The sequence below is a fragment of the Anser brachyrhynchus genome (genome assembly GCF_964034855.1).
Source record: "Anser brachyrhynchus genome assembly, chromosome: 1".
NCBI lineage: Eukaryota > Metazoa > Chordata > Aves > Anseriformes > Anatidae > Anser > Anser brachyrhynchus.
Window position 1 is genome coordinate 121,149,306 of NC_137694.1, and position 15,580 is coordinate 121,164,885.

A 15,580-nucleotide genomic window follows, 5' to 3' on the forward strand; every position below is an offset into this window, starting at 1 on the left:
GTTCTTTTGGAAGAGTTTTATTTTCAGATCTGTGGACAAGCACGTTATGCTGTGTTTAACAGTAAAACGCTGGCTCGTTGCAAGTACGCTGTCTTTCTGAGATCACTTTACCAATGCCTCCATGGAGAAAAAATGTTTGATTTTGGGGAAATAGTTTTATGTGAACTGAGATGGAATCGATGTCCTGGAATAACAGGGTTAAACTTGAGCTCTAAGCCTACAATCTGCGTTATGTAGTGGACTGATGTCTGGTAAGGAAAGTCCCTACTGATGCAGGAGGTGACCCGTAGAGAGGAGCTCAAGGGACTTGTGTGATATTTCTTAAAACACTTCACCACTAAGCATTGCCTAATGTCTGGTTTTCAGTGATGCAGTGGATGGTATTTTAGCCCTGATTTGTAGCTTTGATATGATGATGACTTGCCCAAAATAATCCTGGGAGTCACTAGTTTGGCAGTTAGGATTAATACATCCCCACGTGCTCTGCTCTCATCTCTTTGCTCACACAGCTCCTTCTTCAGCAACAAAATGCAGTCTCTTCTGCTTGATGCTTCTTGAAATATGCTGGAACAATTCAGCCTGCGGTGACAGGGTACAATAGTGGCTATTAATTGTATGCTGTTATCAGGAATAGTAGATGAAAGTTACTTCTGTCTAATAATGCTTGATCTCTTGTTGGGCTATGTAAATCCTCTTGATTCTGTTGGTTTTCATTTTTAAAGCTATTTCAGAATGTGTGTGTCTTTTTAAAAAAAAAATATTTGAAACTTGAGACAGCTATGGCTGATTTTTTCTGTTTTCAACAGTTTTAAGCAAAGTTTATTTGCTCTGCGTTTTATTTTGCAGCTTAGAAGCCAAGGCTAGAATCAGAGCAATTCAGTTGGGTGGGAAAATAAAATAATACAATTAATTATAAAAAAAAAAAAAGAAGACTTATGCCCAGTCTTGAAATTAAATGTGTTTTCAAAACTAGACTTAGGACAAAAGAACATTTTCCAGCTGTTTCATACTTGAGTCTTCTGAAATGTTTAGTTTCTGTTCTTAATCAATGCAAATGGAACTTGAAAAAGGTTTTGGTGTTTTGTCTTGATAAAATGTAGCACTCTTGATTTATAACATACATACAAATATGGATTGCAGTGCCATATGTGATAAATTCTATCATAGACTCATGACACTCAAAGCTATTAAAAGTTCAGAGCTGCTGTCAGTGGCTTCTTGCAATTTCGTGACCAACAGGAGGAAGCTGAACTTTCTTCACTTGAAATAGTTTCAAATCCAGACTTCCCTGGAGGTCACTGGAATTTGCAAGTTGCAACCACCGGTTATTGTGAACCCCTTCTATCATCGTTGTGTTAGCTGAACTTGTAAATTATTGTGAACTCGTCCCTGTATTAGGCTACGACAGCAGGTAGTAGCCACACTGTAAAGTGTGCCAGCAGGCAGAGGGCACGTCCCAGCATGGAGGGAGCGCGAGTAGCGCGCTTCCTTGCCTGCTTGTTAGAATTAAGCCCTGCCTGTTGCTCTGCTGTTGCGTGTGATGCTAACATGTCTTTTTTCCCTGTTCCAGGTGAATGCACAATATTTGCAGCCGTTCGGGATTTGATGGTTAATCTTACGCTGCCCCCTGGTGGGCGTCCATAGACACTTTTAAAAGAAGGCTGAAAATGAGACAAAACAGCAAAAAAAAAAAAATCTCTGAAATTAAGCCTTCAATTAAAAGAGGACGTTCTAATTTTACTTTTTTTAAGAGCTAACTAATAAACTGGCAAACTTTCAGGGATGCACTTTCATCAAAATGAGTATCACCACGACTTTTGTATAGTGCTGTTGTATAGTGTGTTTTAATGGGAGACACTTCAGACTAGGTAATAGATTGAAGTATCAGCTTGCTGGTAATAGATTTAATATTCTGTTTTATACTATACAGAGTATGAAAATGCCAAACTTGTTTGTTTTTTGTTTTTCTTATGTTTTGGTGTAATAGTCTTTTTTTAAGGCAGGTCTGTCATTTTTGAATACTGTAAAACTGTGACAAACTTTATATTGAAGCTGTATTTTAATATGACTGCTTTGAATCCTTAAACAATTTATTTGGGCTTGTTGTAAACATGTCCCCAAAAAGCAATATTTAATAAACTGGATTTAAAAAATATTCTTAAACTGGATGTTGTATAATCTTAACCGTTATTCCTTTTCTGCTGTAGTTGCTGGCCAGATCTCTTGTACTCACCTACATGGCTATCTCTATATGTGACCCCATTTCCCCCACAAGCTGCTAATTTAATATATATATATATATATATATATTTATCCTATGGTTTTGGTTGGTTCTAAGCCTTCAGAAAACAATGTTTATTCATTCTTGTTCATTCTTATTGTATAAGTATCCAGTAATTACTTAGTGCTTCATTTCCTACGTTTGTAAGGAACTGCATTTGTTCTGTCCCCAAAGTCATGTTTAGTGATAGGAAGCACCTTTTTTCACCTGTTTATAGAGCCCTCAGACACCTCAATAATAATAGGAGAAGTTATTAATTTTATTGTAAAGGCAGGTAAGGTAGAAGCTTGAATGTATGCCACGAAATTGGAGAGGACGATCCAAAAAAGCTGAAGATGACCAAGAAAATAACCACAGAAACAATCTCACGCTTACTCTTTGAATTGGATGTGGGTAACTTTGTGAGTGGTGACTGACGGCTGCTGTTGTAATCAGAGAAAACTTCTGTCCTTTAGAATTAGTCTGTCATTTGATCATTTGTCTTCATGGATTAGTATGCTCAAATACTAAGCAGAAGGATGTTTCAAACTAATTTTAAAAATCTTTTTGGGGTTGTATTCTAGCTTACCTTGCTAGATTTGAGGCTCCTATTGCCCCTACGACCGTCACAAGGCTTCTTTCTTTATTCTTGAATGAGTCTGTCAAGGCTCTTACGTTATTTACAATCATTTCATTGGATTCTGCTTCAGACTGCAGCCTTGAGCCCGTGGTTTTGAGTGTTGGTACTCTATCAGTAAGTACTGTTCTAGCTTGGTTGTATCTAACAGGTGATTACAGTTTGTTTCTGAAACACAAAACTTATCCACTGGAGTGAAAACCCTGGCAATCTTTAAATGTTGTTTCTGCTAATCAGTTGGGAAAGATTTTGTAGTTCTGTCTTTCTCAACTCAACCAATGCCATCAGATTGAGAGGTGGGTGTCTGAAAAAGACTGGATATTTTGCTGGAGATTTGGGCTGGGTTTGAGGTCTGAGCATTCCCAGGCCAAAACGAAGCTTTCTGCTATGCAGAGAAATGTCTGCTGTTGTTTGTGCTCGTTGGCAGCTGAGTGTACTGGAGGACAAAGGCCCCACTGAACTTCAGCACTTGAAAATAAACGTGCGGGTGTCCCCACAGGGTGGCGAGAAAACAACGCATGTAAACTAGTGACAGGTGGTTATGAGGTGATATTCCCAACCTGAGACTGTGGGGAGATTAATGAATTTTCGTGGCTCTTTGTGTGTGTGTGTATATCTGTATATACACCACTTCTGTTAACGTGCACCACATCTGAAGCCTTTATCCTAAATAATTTCTGAAAGAAAAACACTACTAGAAAAAGGAAGCATTTCCCACAGCCCAGCAACAACTCAGTGCCTTTCAGAGAAGTAACCTTGGGTGTTTACAAATGTAGTTTTAATTTTCATTTTTCATGTGTTCAGTCTAGTTTTCTGGTAGCCAACCAAACGTTCAGATAAGGAGCTGAATCAAGGTGAGATTTGTTTGAATTCAGTTTAAATCGCTTGTTGTCCTTGTATGTTTGAGTGTCCTGCAGTTTGCCTCTGAGATTGCAAATGTTTTAACTGAGTTTTCAAAGACTGCAGGAAACAAGTTCTGATGGTGAGTATTTGAGACAAAACAAAGCTTCATAAAACCAGAAGCTGTTTTTCTTTCAGGAGCTTTAGTTTGTCTCTAAGCATGTGTTTCATCTATTAGTCGAAAGTTACTCCAGGTAGTGGGCATTTTAAAGCAAAATCTACGTGGAAAAATAGCTAGTACAATGGACTACTGGGAGAATAATTTGGATCGTTTGCGTTAGATGTATGATTAAACTGTCAACAATGTCATTTCAGAAGTTGTGGTATGCCAGCTATTATTTTAGCTCAAGTGGTTATTGTTCTCGTTGCCCAAATTTTCCAGATACTTACAGAATTTCAAATGTTTTTAAGGTAAGAATGCATTTCAAGAAATTAATGTGGAATTGAAATGTGTTAACTGCATAATATCTAGGCTGTAGTTTCAAAGCCGTGACTGTTGTATAACGCTGTCATAATGTGAGAGACGTGTACATAGGTTAAATTGCATTGACTTCAAATACGTGGGCCTTTTCCTAAAACATCCCTAGAGCAGCTGATGGTTCATGGGCTGGGTAGATCATAAGCAGTGTGCTTATTTTTGGGGAAGTGTTTTTAAGACCTCAAGCTCGTCTCCACAAACGCCACGAACTGAGGAAGCGGTGCTGCGGTGCCTGACTGTGTACTCCCAGCCCCGCACGTTCTTCCAGAGCAGTAATTAGCGTCTTTGGGAAATGACCCCGCGTAATGGATTTTAAAGGAAACGTCCGGCTGCTGCTGGGAGAGATAAGAGATGCTGAGTGAGGAAGGATTGTGCTGGGGGCTGTGAGGAGCAGCACAGCTGCAGACAGCTGCCATCGCGCAAGACAGCTGTGTCCCTGTGCACAGAATGGGGTTTGCAAAGGGGCCTCTGGGGGTGGCAAATCCCTTTAATTTCTGCAAACATCAATTCATCTTCTGTTCGTCTGAGACCTGGAATCATGCTCCTTGGGCCTAAAATCAGGTATGTAGAGATGCTCTCCACTACTGTGTTCGTCTCCTGCTGCAGATGGGTGCTTAAAGAACAAAAGGTTTGCTCCCCACCACCACCTCTTGCTGTCTGCAGGTTGGGCACAGTATGGCACAGGCCACTTGCAGCTGGTCAGACAAGGAAAGATTTAAGTCCGAAGGAAAAAACTGTTTATTCAGAGACACTGTTGGTGAGCAAACACAGCCCATGGGCTTCTAGGCATCCTAAAAGAGGATTATTCAATTTGTTTCATTTACTTTAGATGACGTGCCCTTGAAGCATCAGTAGTATCTGCGGGCAGGCAGTGATGTTAGAGCGCACATCTGAAGCCCGAGGTGACCCGTGAGGGTTGTGCGCTCTGTAGGACGGTGTGGGCAGATGGCAGCCTGGGGACCCAGCAGCGCTCCTGAGGCCTCTCAGCTTCGGAAAGTCACAGAAGTGAGGCTGACTGGAGTATTGCCAAGGAGCCCTCTTTTCTTTCATGACACCGTGCTGTGCAGCCCTACATTGCCCGAGATGTCCGTGGGCAGCGGCATCACCTCGGCAGCCCGCTGGGAACGGGCAGCCGCTCTCCGTGTGCTGCTGAGATGCCGACCTCGGGCAGGCCACCGCAGGCTGCTGGGACAGTTAGCTGGGCACAGGGCGTCTGCGGCCCTGTGGTGGCACTGCTGCTTCTCCTCGGGGGCGAGGGGCTGCACTGAGCTTTGGAAAGGAGAGCTCCTGCTGCTGCTGTTTCTTCCTGGCTTCAGGAGCCTGGGAGGAAGACTCGAGACTTGCTGTGCGAGTTGAAGAAGGTGCCAGGGGGTTGACTGCTCGTACGGATATCAAAAAGGTGAATGAGGGGGCTCTGCTTTGAGTTTAGTGGGGAATATTGGCCTGTTGGTGGCATCCTGTTCTTAAACTCAGATCCATTGCAGGTAAATGTGCCCTAAGATTCTGTTTATAAAGTTAGCGGGCTCCATCTTGAAGGTGCATGCTTTTGCCTAAACTCCCAAGTCCCCTTGGTATTGCCCTGGGGGGGCTCTCGGAGATGCTCCAGGCTTCGTGGTGCACATCAGAGGTGGTCAGCCACAGGAGGCTGCGGGCACCATTTTGCCCCATTGCTGGCTTTTGTGAGCAGCTCCACTCCTAGGTGCAGTTATATAGCACCTCAGACACTGCCTGCTGGCTGGTGCTCAGTCAGCCAAAAAGGAATTTATTTTGTCTTTTTTTTTTTCTCCCCATTCCACAGTTTCTTGGAGTTTTTTGTCCTACAGTTAAGATTCTGCATGCGTTGCACCGCAGCCCTGGAGGACATGAGTTATCCAAGCTTACACGAGGAAATGGTTGAAAACAAAAATAATGAAGCCAACCTGTCATTTTCAGGTTCTGGAGCAAATGGAGTTATTTTAATGCCCATTTCTGTCTGCATAGCTTGATTTAATGCCATAAGGAGAATTTAAGACATTTATTCACTATGGAGTTATTACAAAATTACACTTTCGTCCAAATTCTAATTTCCATGGAGATAGCTGAGTTGGGAAGCACTGGCTTTTGGATTGCTGCCTTTGTTGTTGTTTCAGGGCTCTTTTTGTAATAGGAACATTGTTGTGTTTTTGCAAATCCGCGTATAGCACCGTTAGGCTAATCAACAGCAACCACCAGAAAGGGATGCTGACTAACCTGCATCGCTGTTTTAGTTCAGAGCTTCTCACACCTTAGTCCTTAAAGAAAGGAGGAAAGTGTGATGGTTGGACCAGATGATCTTGAAGGTCTCTTCCAACCTTAATGATTCTATGAAAGACAAAAATCTTACTCTGATTCTCAGATTTTCCAGTTTTTCCTCCCCCTTTGAGTTGCATAGACACTTAAATAAATAAAGGTAAGCACACACAGCCCCCAGTCCCATCCCAGATCTTTTCTAGGTTGCCCCACATGTGGAACCATGCGGGATTTGCCTGGTTCAGGGGCTGGCAGGCTAAATGGAGCTCACACCAGCGTGCTGTGAGGCGAGCTGTCGCGAGGAGACCAGCTATGGAGAATTGACTCGCATTGCCCTTGTGCGCGAGAGGAACTCCAGGAACCTTCCGCTGTGCCCAGCGCTTCTTTTTTTCCCTTTTCTTTTTAATACTAATGTGGTTCTGAACACATGTTGAAAGGAAAATGTTTTCTTTCACCCTTTAAGTTCTGGCTGTGGAAGGATGCTTAAAATGTATACTCACTCACTGTATTTTATCCTCGAATTTATTACAGGTTGAGCCCACCTGCTGGCCCTTGGGACCCTGCAGTTTTGTCCCAAGTTTGGCTGCTTCCATAATATTTTGCACAGAGAAATTGGGTCATGATTTTAACACCCTCTAATGCCTCTATTGTGTTCTTGGACCTCCGGGTCTTTGGGTAGAATCTGATGCAGGAACCCTAGGAACAAAAGGTAAATAATGACTATGGTTCACTCATGAACCAGTGCTCACTTTTGTGATTTCTGACCTCTAATTTTGGACAAGCACTTACAAAAAACGAGCTGTCAGAATCCCATTTTCCTGCTCTCCAAAAGAGCCTGTTTTTGACAGTCTCTGCTATTGTCTAGATAACAGCTTCCTCCAGCCCTCCTCCACGCAGAGCTCTTTGTTGTTCTCCTCCATAGCTCGGGAGTTAAAATAAAGCTTTTAGCAAATCTGGCATTTCCTCCTCCTCTGCTCTGCTGTTGTCACAGATGATTTTATAGAACAAATCTAATTTTACCTTCAACAAGCCTTGTTGTTGTTTGTTGTTGTTTTTTGTTGTTGTTGTTGTTTTTTTTAATAGCAATTCTTATAATGATAGTGAAAATATTCTTTTACATGAAGTGTTGATTTTGGTGGAGAATAATATCCCTCAGCCTGGCTTTCTCTGCTGTCCACATATTTTTGTAAAATTTGCAGTAGGTTTTCTATTTATATGAATACTTCTGACCTCACGGGTACCTAGGACGCGAGGATCAGTAAGAAAATGAAAATAAACATTTATTTTCCCCCTTTAACATGTAATATATTGCAGTTATTGGTTACCTGGCTCTGCTGTATGCTCAGTGGGGACATGTGCCTATCCCTTCGGATGGAACATGAAAACAGCACAGTATTTCCAAACCAAGGCTTGCTGTTGGAGGGGTTTCCCACCTCTTTCCTCCTTTTCCATGCTGAGGAAGGTCGCCTGCTCTTTGCATGGTCTTCCTCCATCTCAGTCCTGGCCGTCGGTGCTCCATTGCCATCATCTGGCCTTCTGTAGCCTTTAATCTGAAGGATTTGGCCTCCCAGATTGTCTTCATAAATGTTTCTGAGGTGGAAGCTGAGTTATTTTCTCCGTACTCTCAGCACCACAATCCTCCCGCGGGCTCCACGTTGGAAGCAGCAGAAATGTGAGTGCCTCCCTTCAAACTGAGGGAGCACGGCGATGTGGCCCAGCACTTTTTCAATGCTGCGGTGTAAAAGACAACTCTAATCTCAGGAAATCTTTCTGTCTTGACCATGGAAGTAGGACAGTGACTTATTAAACACTGATTTTCCGTTTCAACCAATACATTGAACGCAACAAGCGGAGGCCGCCTCTGTGGCCTTTGTGCTGGACAGAAGCAGCTGGGGTGGGTGCAGGGGGCACAGGCTGGGGACACGGTGCTGACACGAGGCCGATGCACGACACAGGGCTGGAGCAGCTGGGTTGGCCCCTGTTTGGGCAGCTCCACCTTCAGTCACAAACACAGGTCACAGCATGAGGCCATGAAACGCCCGTGACATGGAGGCTGGGTGAGCGCGGCAGCACAGGCGGCTCTGTGGTTGCGGTGGCTTCAACAAGCCACAAAATGGCCGCCGCGAGGCTCGGCTTCTGTGGTAGCATGTGGTAAAATGGAGAGGTCCCCAAATCCAGCTGGTCACAGCCTGGGCAACTTTTGACACAGAAAGGGGTTAAACATCACGGTAACCTGTTGAAGGTGTTCCCTGTGTCTTGGTCTTTTCTAGATCCCTCCTCTGGGTCACAGCTTGTGCTTTTAAAATCATTTCGACCTCCGTAATTTTTTGGCAGTTTGGGGGAAGAGCCCATGAGTTCAGGAGAGTTTATTTCTGGCTAGAGAATGCAGTTTCAGATGAGACATCTGATACCAAGAAAATGAGGCGCGTCTTGTGGGAATACTTCGTTCTGTCAGAATATTTTTGTCTGTTTATTTCTGCTGCTCCGGCACTTACAAGAGATGCTGATTACAAAGAACTTCTTGAAGGAAAGAAAGGCAGAGGTTACAAGGCTTTGAAAATTAGAAACACAACCAAAAAAAGAATTTTAATAGAGACCGAAGGAGAAGAGCTTGAGCAGGAAAGAAAATGAAGGTAGGAATGTAAATTTATTTATTTTCTAGCTAAAAGCTGTGTTGTATGCTACAGGGAACCTCGTGAAGGAATTTGGAGGGAAGTGTGATTAAAAGACTTGAGCTTTTTAGATATTTTTTTCCCCTCCACCAAAGGCCTAATTTAGGCTGTGGTGACTACTGCCTCCTACACAGCCCTGGAAATGGTGACGACTGGGGCTTGGTGACCCCTGCCAGCACTCAGAACGTCTCGGCAGCGGTGGGATTTGCTCAGAACCAGGTCTGGGCCGTGTAAGGGCCACACGCAGGCTGGGAAGGAGGAACTCCATAAAGGCAGCTGCTGGGTGGATGAACCCCCAGGAACCTCTGGGACAAAAGGGGGGAAAAAAGGGGAAGTGGAGGAGGAACTAGAAAGTTTTGTGATGTTTACATCTAGGCTGCTCATTCAAGATGAGGAAGCTGGTCCCATGACAATGACTCCAATTGCAAAAGGCCAGAAACTCATTTTTTTTTCCCCCTTAGGCATGATAACCTCTACAAAAATAAAAAAATAAAAATAAATCCACAAGCATTTATTTAGTGATTCTCACAGACACTGCAGAATAGCACAGTTTTGCCAAGGAAAAAGACCCTTGAAGCAGCATCGTTACTTGAAGTAAGGTGTTTTCAAAGAAATAATTGATGTTTCAGATGACTACAACTGAAACAATCCTGGATGTTCTAGAGAGGAGGTTGCTGTTTGTTTACTTTCCGGTAGGAAGATTTTCTTCTCCCAAAGTAACAAAAATAAGCCAGTTTCTGGTAGATGGCATCACCTTTGTGAATGTCAGTGGTATGGGAACCATTTTCCTGCAAATGCTTTTACTGGCTGTCCTTTTAGGTGCATTCATTCCTATTAGTCTTCTGAGTTTATAAAGACTAATTTTTAGAAAATATTGTGCATATGTTTTTTGAAATCTCCTTTAAAAGATGGAAAGAATGTATTTCCACTTTTTAAAAAAATGTTTTTAAGAAAGGGGTGAAACCTCTTCTAGCAATGTGTCATTTATAAAGGTTGATGTAACAGTGTGTGCCTGTGTGTGTACATGCAAGTATGCACAGAGAGATCAAGACCAATTTACATAGGGAGTGTTTATCTTCCTTTTTGCCCTTTCCTGTTCTGCCTCCTCACCCCTCCACTTCTCTGCATGATGGGCAGGCGACTGCACTCCTCCTTCTGGTGCATTTTCTTTTCAGGTTACCCCAAGCTACTGTGACCACCTGGGTGCCCCCAGGCTTTCCTTGGGAAAACAGTGTTCAGAGATGCCAGGCAGAGCCTCTCTGCTCCCCAGGATAGCTCCTACAACCGAGCTCTCGCCTCCCTGAAGATTTCTGTCAGGCAGAGCTGTGTGTTCCCTACCTCAGCTTAGAGAAGTGCTCTCTGCAGAGCCAGGCCCGCCTGGCTCCCATGCAGCTGTGGCAGCTTGGCTGTGGTGAGCAGTGTGGCAGGAGTCCAGCTGCCTCCCCAGCTCTGTCAACTCGCTGAAATGTTTGAGATATTGACGATAATTGCTACAGCTGTTTTGGTATATTTTCCCTCCTTTCTTTCCCCCTTCTTGCAAAAGAGATGAAGAGTGACAGAAATAGCTTCTTAGGAGCTGAGAGCTGTCTGATCACTTAAAGGGTTTTTTATTTCCATACTGCTCTTGTACATTAGTCAGGATTTTGATGGATGGCCTGCTGTAGGACATAGTTAGCGCTCCCTTTTAGCTCTGCTGTATTCCAAATGCTGTAATTGATTATACGGGTATTGGAACAGACTTTTTTTCTTTTTATGAGTTCCCTGGGCACTTTGACCACAGCATTTCAAGGAAGTAAAACAAGGGGGATGATCAGGCAGGTCGGCAGATAGGCAGCACTGAGGTCCTCCAGAAGCCCATGACCCTACAGTGCCGGCTGTATGATCCCAGTTCACTCACTATGAATTTATCTTAGCCACACCGCCTATATCCCCTTTGCCTAATGTAAAGCATATGCTCGCTAAATTAAGGGCACATAAATTTGTCATCATAAATTCATGCACTGGAGCATAATTAAAGCGGAATTTGACAGCCTTTCTAAAAACATTTGGTGCACCCATTAATTTTGTCTCCCTTATGAAGCATTCTAAGGTATTTTATGATGTGTATTCATGCCAAGAACTTAGCTATGTATTTTTGATGATGTTGGATGACATCGATGGCATTACTAAATTTGATTGCCAGCAGCCTCTGCTGTGAAACTGTTATTCAACAACAGAAGAATCTTTTTAACTCTGAAAGTACATCAACACTGTAGTCCCTATTAAAGGTTGGGATTTATATTCTAAAAGCTGTCCCCAGGCACTCCAAGCATAGATGCTGCTTAGTGCTCCTTATTGACCTATCTGAGACCAGAATTACTAATAATTTTGTTAGACACTCATCAGGATCACAACACTGTCAGGGCACTGCATGTCTGTTCCTGTTTTGGCCTGCTCCAGTGCTCTCTTGTACCTGAACTGCTGGAAAATCAATCTTGTCTGACAGGACTGTGTTCACCTGGGCTTTTGGCAGCAGCAGTGCCAGCATCCATGCTAGCTGTGCATGAAAAGGAGATGCTACACTCTCTGCGCTCAGACCAGTGACACTGCACACCAGCCCCGTTCCTGCAGGGACACAGCTTCTGCAGACGTACTAGCTTTCATTCATTCCTCTTCCACCCTTTGCCCTGTGAGCTGCAGAAGCCCTTTGTATTTAGGGCCTTGCAAGTAAATGTAGCTCCTCCAAAGAAACACCTTGCATTACTGGCAGTTCCCCATTTATTCCACTTCTTTTTCTTCTGACAGATTTGAAAGCCTACAGTTTCACTTCAGTCATCACGGATCTCCCTAATTTCTGTCCTGCGATAGGGGTGAAGGGGGACATTTCTTTGTAAGGTGAGAATTCATAAGACCAAAGCTCTGATCACAGCAAAGAAAACCAAAAATGCCAGTCACCATCAAGAAATCTTTTTATTTTTTTCCAGGAGAACATTTATGAAGTTTAGGTCAAACCATTCACCCCACCATAGCCATAAAACAGCATCAGTAGTAGGATTGAAGTGATTGTTGTTATTGTGGGTGGTTACTTTTTTGGTTTTGTTTGTTTCTTGAGACAGATGCTCATCTCCTTACAATAGACATTGGCTGTGTCACCTCCCTTATAGCTGGACCTATAAATCCCAGCAGTCAGGTGAAAGGTTGTTCAACATTTGCATTTCAATGTTTTCTTCTCTTCCAGTTCATTTTGTTTTTATTAAATTTGAACATAGCATTTGCATATTTCAGATCTGGTTTGGGCTTTACTTGCCTGTGTGTCGCACCAGCAGGGTAGGGGGTGGAAGGACTTTGAAAGTTGCCATGTCTACCACAGAGCAGTCTGGAGAGCTGAAGCATACCCAAAGCCTAAATTACAACTCTGATCTGCCAAGTTTGGGCTTTGAGGGATTATCTAGAAAAAGCATCACACCGACTCTTAAAAGAACCCTTTATTGTATGTTTTACTTTCTCTTTTCAATCCAAACATCAAAAGCAACACTTCAGTTCTGTCTCAGACCTCTCCCTTTTCAGAGAAGCTGGCACTTTTTGAGGATAGAGGTACTCTCCCATCCAACTACCAGACAATGCACGCCCAAGGGCTGAAACAAACCTGACCGAACACATTCAACTCATCATGCCAGAGGCCAAACTCCCCTTAGACCAGCTATCTCAGTACAGAAGGGTTTCCCTTTGGTGACCAGCTCTCCACTCCCTGCAGCAGTTACATCCTAAATCCATCAGACAGCTCTGCAAAAGCCTTCTCCTTGCCTGCCTGAAAGTTGCTTGATAGCAGATGCTGTGTGACCACCATCCTGCCCTTGCCACTTCAAGCAGGCAGGATCCTGACAGGGTGTTTATATTTTCTCCACATCCCTCGCTCTCCCCTGGCCTCATAGGAATACCTTGGGCAAACGGTGAAACAGTGATAATTCCCATTTCAAAAACAAAATTATGGGCTTCACTGTTGTCTTTCTTCACAGAACTTCTCGTGCCAGTTTCATTGCTTTCCTGGTAGCGTGGTACACAAAGCCTACAATTTCTGCCACATCACAAGCCTTTTTACAGTTTGTATTCTTGGGGAGATTAAATCTAAAGGTAATGATCAATAGCACATCTAATGGTGCTGACAGCACTTTCATTCTAATTAATTAATTGAATTCTAAATACAAAAAGGCTACTCCTGGCTCAGGAATCAGTATTCTAATTGCTTATTTGATTAGTAGCTAAGGATCAGTACTGCTGTAACATATAAAAGCTCAATCTAAAAGCACAGTGGCCTTACAGTGGTTTTAAAAGTAGCTCGTCCTGTACAAAGCAGCTGTTATTTAAGAAATGGCACACAAGAGTGCTTAAAAGCATCTCCAGCACCTGCTAGGGGCCCACAGCCATGAAAGTGAACAAATGCGCTACTGACACGGAAAGTGGCAATTTGAATGTGTCCTTCAAACAGAGGGTGGAAAGTGGCAGTAGTCTTAAGACTTGCTTTAAAAAGTAAAGTTCGAGCCTGCAGCAGCAGCGAAGTGGAAAACGTGGCAGGATGACCATCTCAATAGCAAGTCAGTCCTTCATTTAAAGCAGCTATATTGCAACCTTCAGAATGAGGACAGTATAGCTACCCAGCTAGCTGGCATGCAGATGTTAAACACAATTAATTACATAGTCACTTTAAACAACTGGCTCCTGGGAAACTCTTCACCAGTATCTGAAGTGGACTATTAATCTGATAAGGACCTCTGAATTTCTGAATTAAGTGAACTAGGATTGCATTAATCGGATGTAGACCAGTATAAAGCTCAAGTTGAAGTAAATCCTCACTAAAAAGGCTTTAGCATGACTAATTTTCAGGCAATCAGCACTCCACCTTGCTTAGAATAAGGAACCTGCAGGGCTACTAGCCTAATCTTGCTGAAGTATTGGAAGTCCTAGTACCAGACAGATACACGTTTTTATATTTATTTACAATATGCCTACCTGAAACACTCCTGGGACGCTGCAATTGGAACCACCTACCACCAATAAAAGCAGGTGAAAGATCAACATTTCTGATACAACAGTACTTGGCCTATCAGAATCACAATGCAATATCCTTTTACCCCCGGGGTACTTTTCTTCCATGTGAGAATCTCTCAGAGGTTCTTCAAAGCCTGTTACAATAATGCTTCCCATTTACTTTAAATGGATTACAGCAGCCCTGTGGTACAGCTGAGCTCATCATTTCAAAATTTTAGTACATAGGGTCATCTCAGAGCATTTTGTAATCACTGTAGGCTGTGGCAAAGATGTTGCAATTGACCAGAAAGTTCAAGCAAAAATCTCAGAAATGGAACTTGAGCATCTCCTTAAGGAATATGGAAATTAATATAAAAAGACAAAAATAGTAAGTCAGGATCAAGAAATTTCAAAGAGTGACTTGAAATACCATGGAACTATTATGTCATCGTTTTTTTGAGCGTATTTTAACATTTCAAACCCCTTAGTGTTGTTTAGGACAAGCAGAACCTCATGAAGAAGCTTACTCTATTTCAACTGCTTTATGTCCAAGACAGTTGAACACAACAAAAGCTTCTGAATATTCCCACAGCATTTACATGTCTTACCTTTGCGTGCGTGTTAACTTTTCAGTGCAAAATGTTTCCTGTGATCTGACAGTAACTTGACAGTAGTTACTCTTCCCTCCTGCCACATAAGTCATTTTCATTAAATTATACTTGATTTGGAAAGATTCTACTATTGATGTACTCCCCCTTTTCTTACTTTAGATCATGCTTCTACTGAAGTTCTGTGATACTGTCTTCCACATTAAGTGATCTCAGAGCAGTCAACGAAGTTTAAAATAACACATAGACTATCACATTATAGTTCACTTTAAACATTAGGGCTCATGACTATCAAACAGGATGACCGAGCATTATTTTAACTGTTTTCATAATAAAGTTGTTGTACAGCTTCATCAGATGTCTTTGATGCTCAAACACCACAAATACATTACAGAATGCTCCATAGTTGGGCTGCATGCTCTTGTCAGGTTAAAATTGTCTAGAGAAACTGGCATTGCACTCTTCCATCTATTTATCCTATTTTTAATCATCCATGTTAATTTTAAACCCTGTTGAAGGTAATTTTGAATTGTAAAAGAAAAAACACTAAGCGGGATTTTCTAGACTTCGGCAAAGCTGCACTGAGTTACTCACGTCAACACAAAGCATTGTACAGTGTCTCCAAGACACGAACACATGCACAACTTCAACCCCTCCAAATCTGACATGTCCAGTAAGCAAGACAAATTAATTCTGTTCTGGAAATGGATCAAATCTATCCTAGCAATAGGGAAAGTTAAACACACAAGAGGA

General features: G+C 42.6%; 1 protein-coding gene across 1 annotated transcript in view; it reads left to right on the forward strand.

Annotated features, from left to right (window-relative positions):
* MED14 (mediator complex subunit 14) overlaps positions 1–15,580 on the forward strand; it is a 61,700-nt gene that overhangs the window by 35,407 nt on the left and 10,713 nt on the right. Inside the window, exons 31-32 of the mRNA XM_080583355.1 lie at positions 1,571–9,176; positions 9,845–9,907. Of these exons, the coding sequence (XP_080439481.1) occupies positions 1,571–1,644 (74 nt within the window). The 3' untranslated portion in view covers positions 1,645–9,176; positions 9,845–9,907. The remainder of the gene's footprint in view (positions 1–1,570; positions 9,177–9,844; positions 9,908–15,580) is intronic.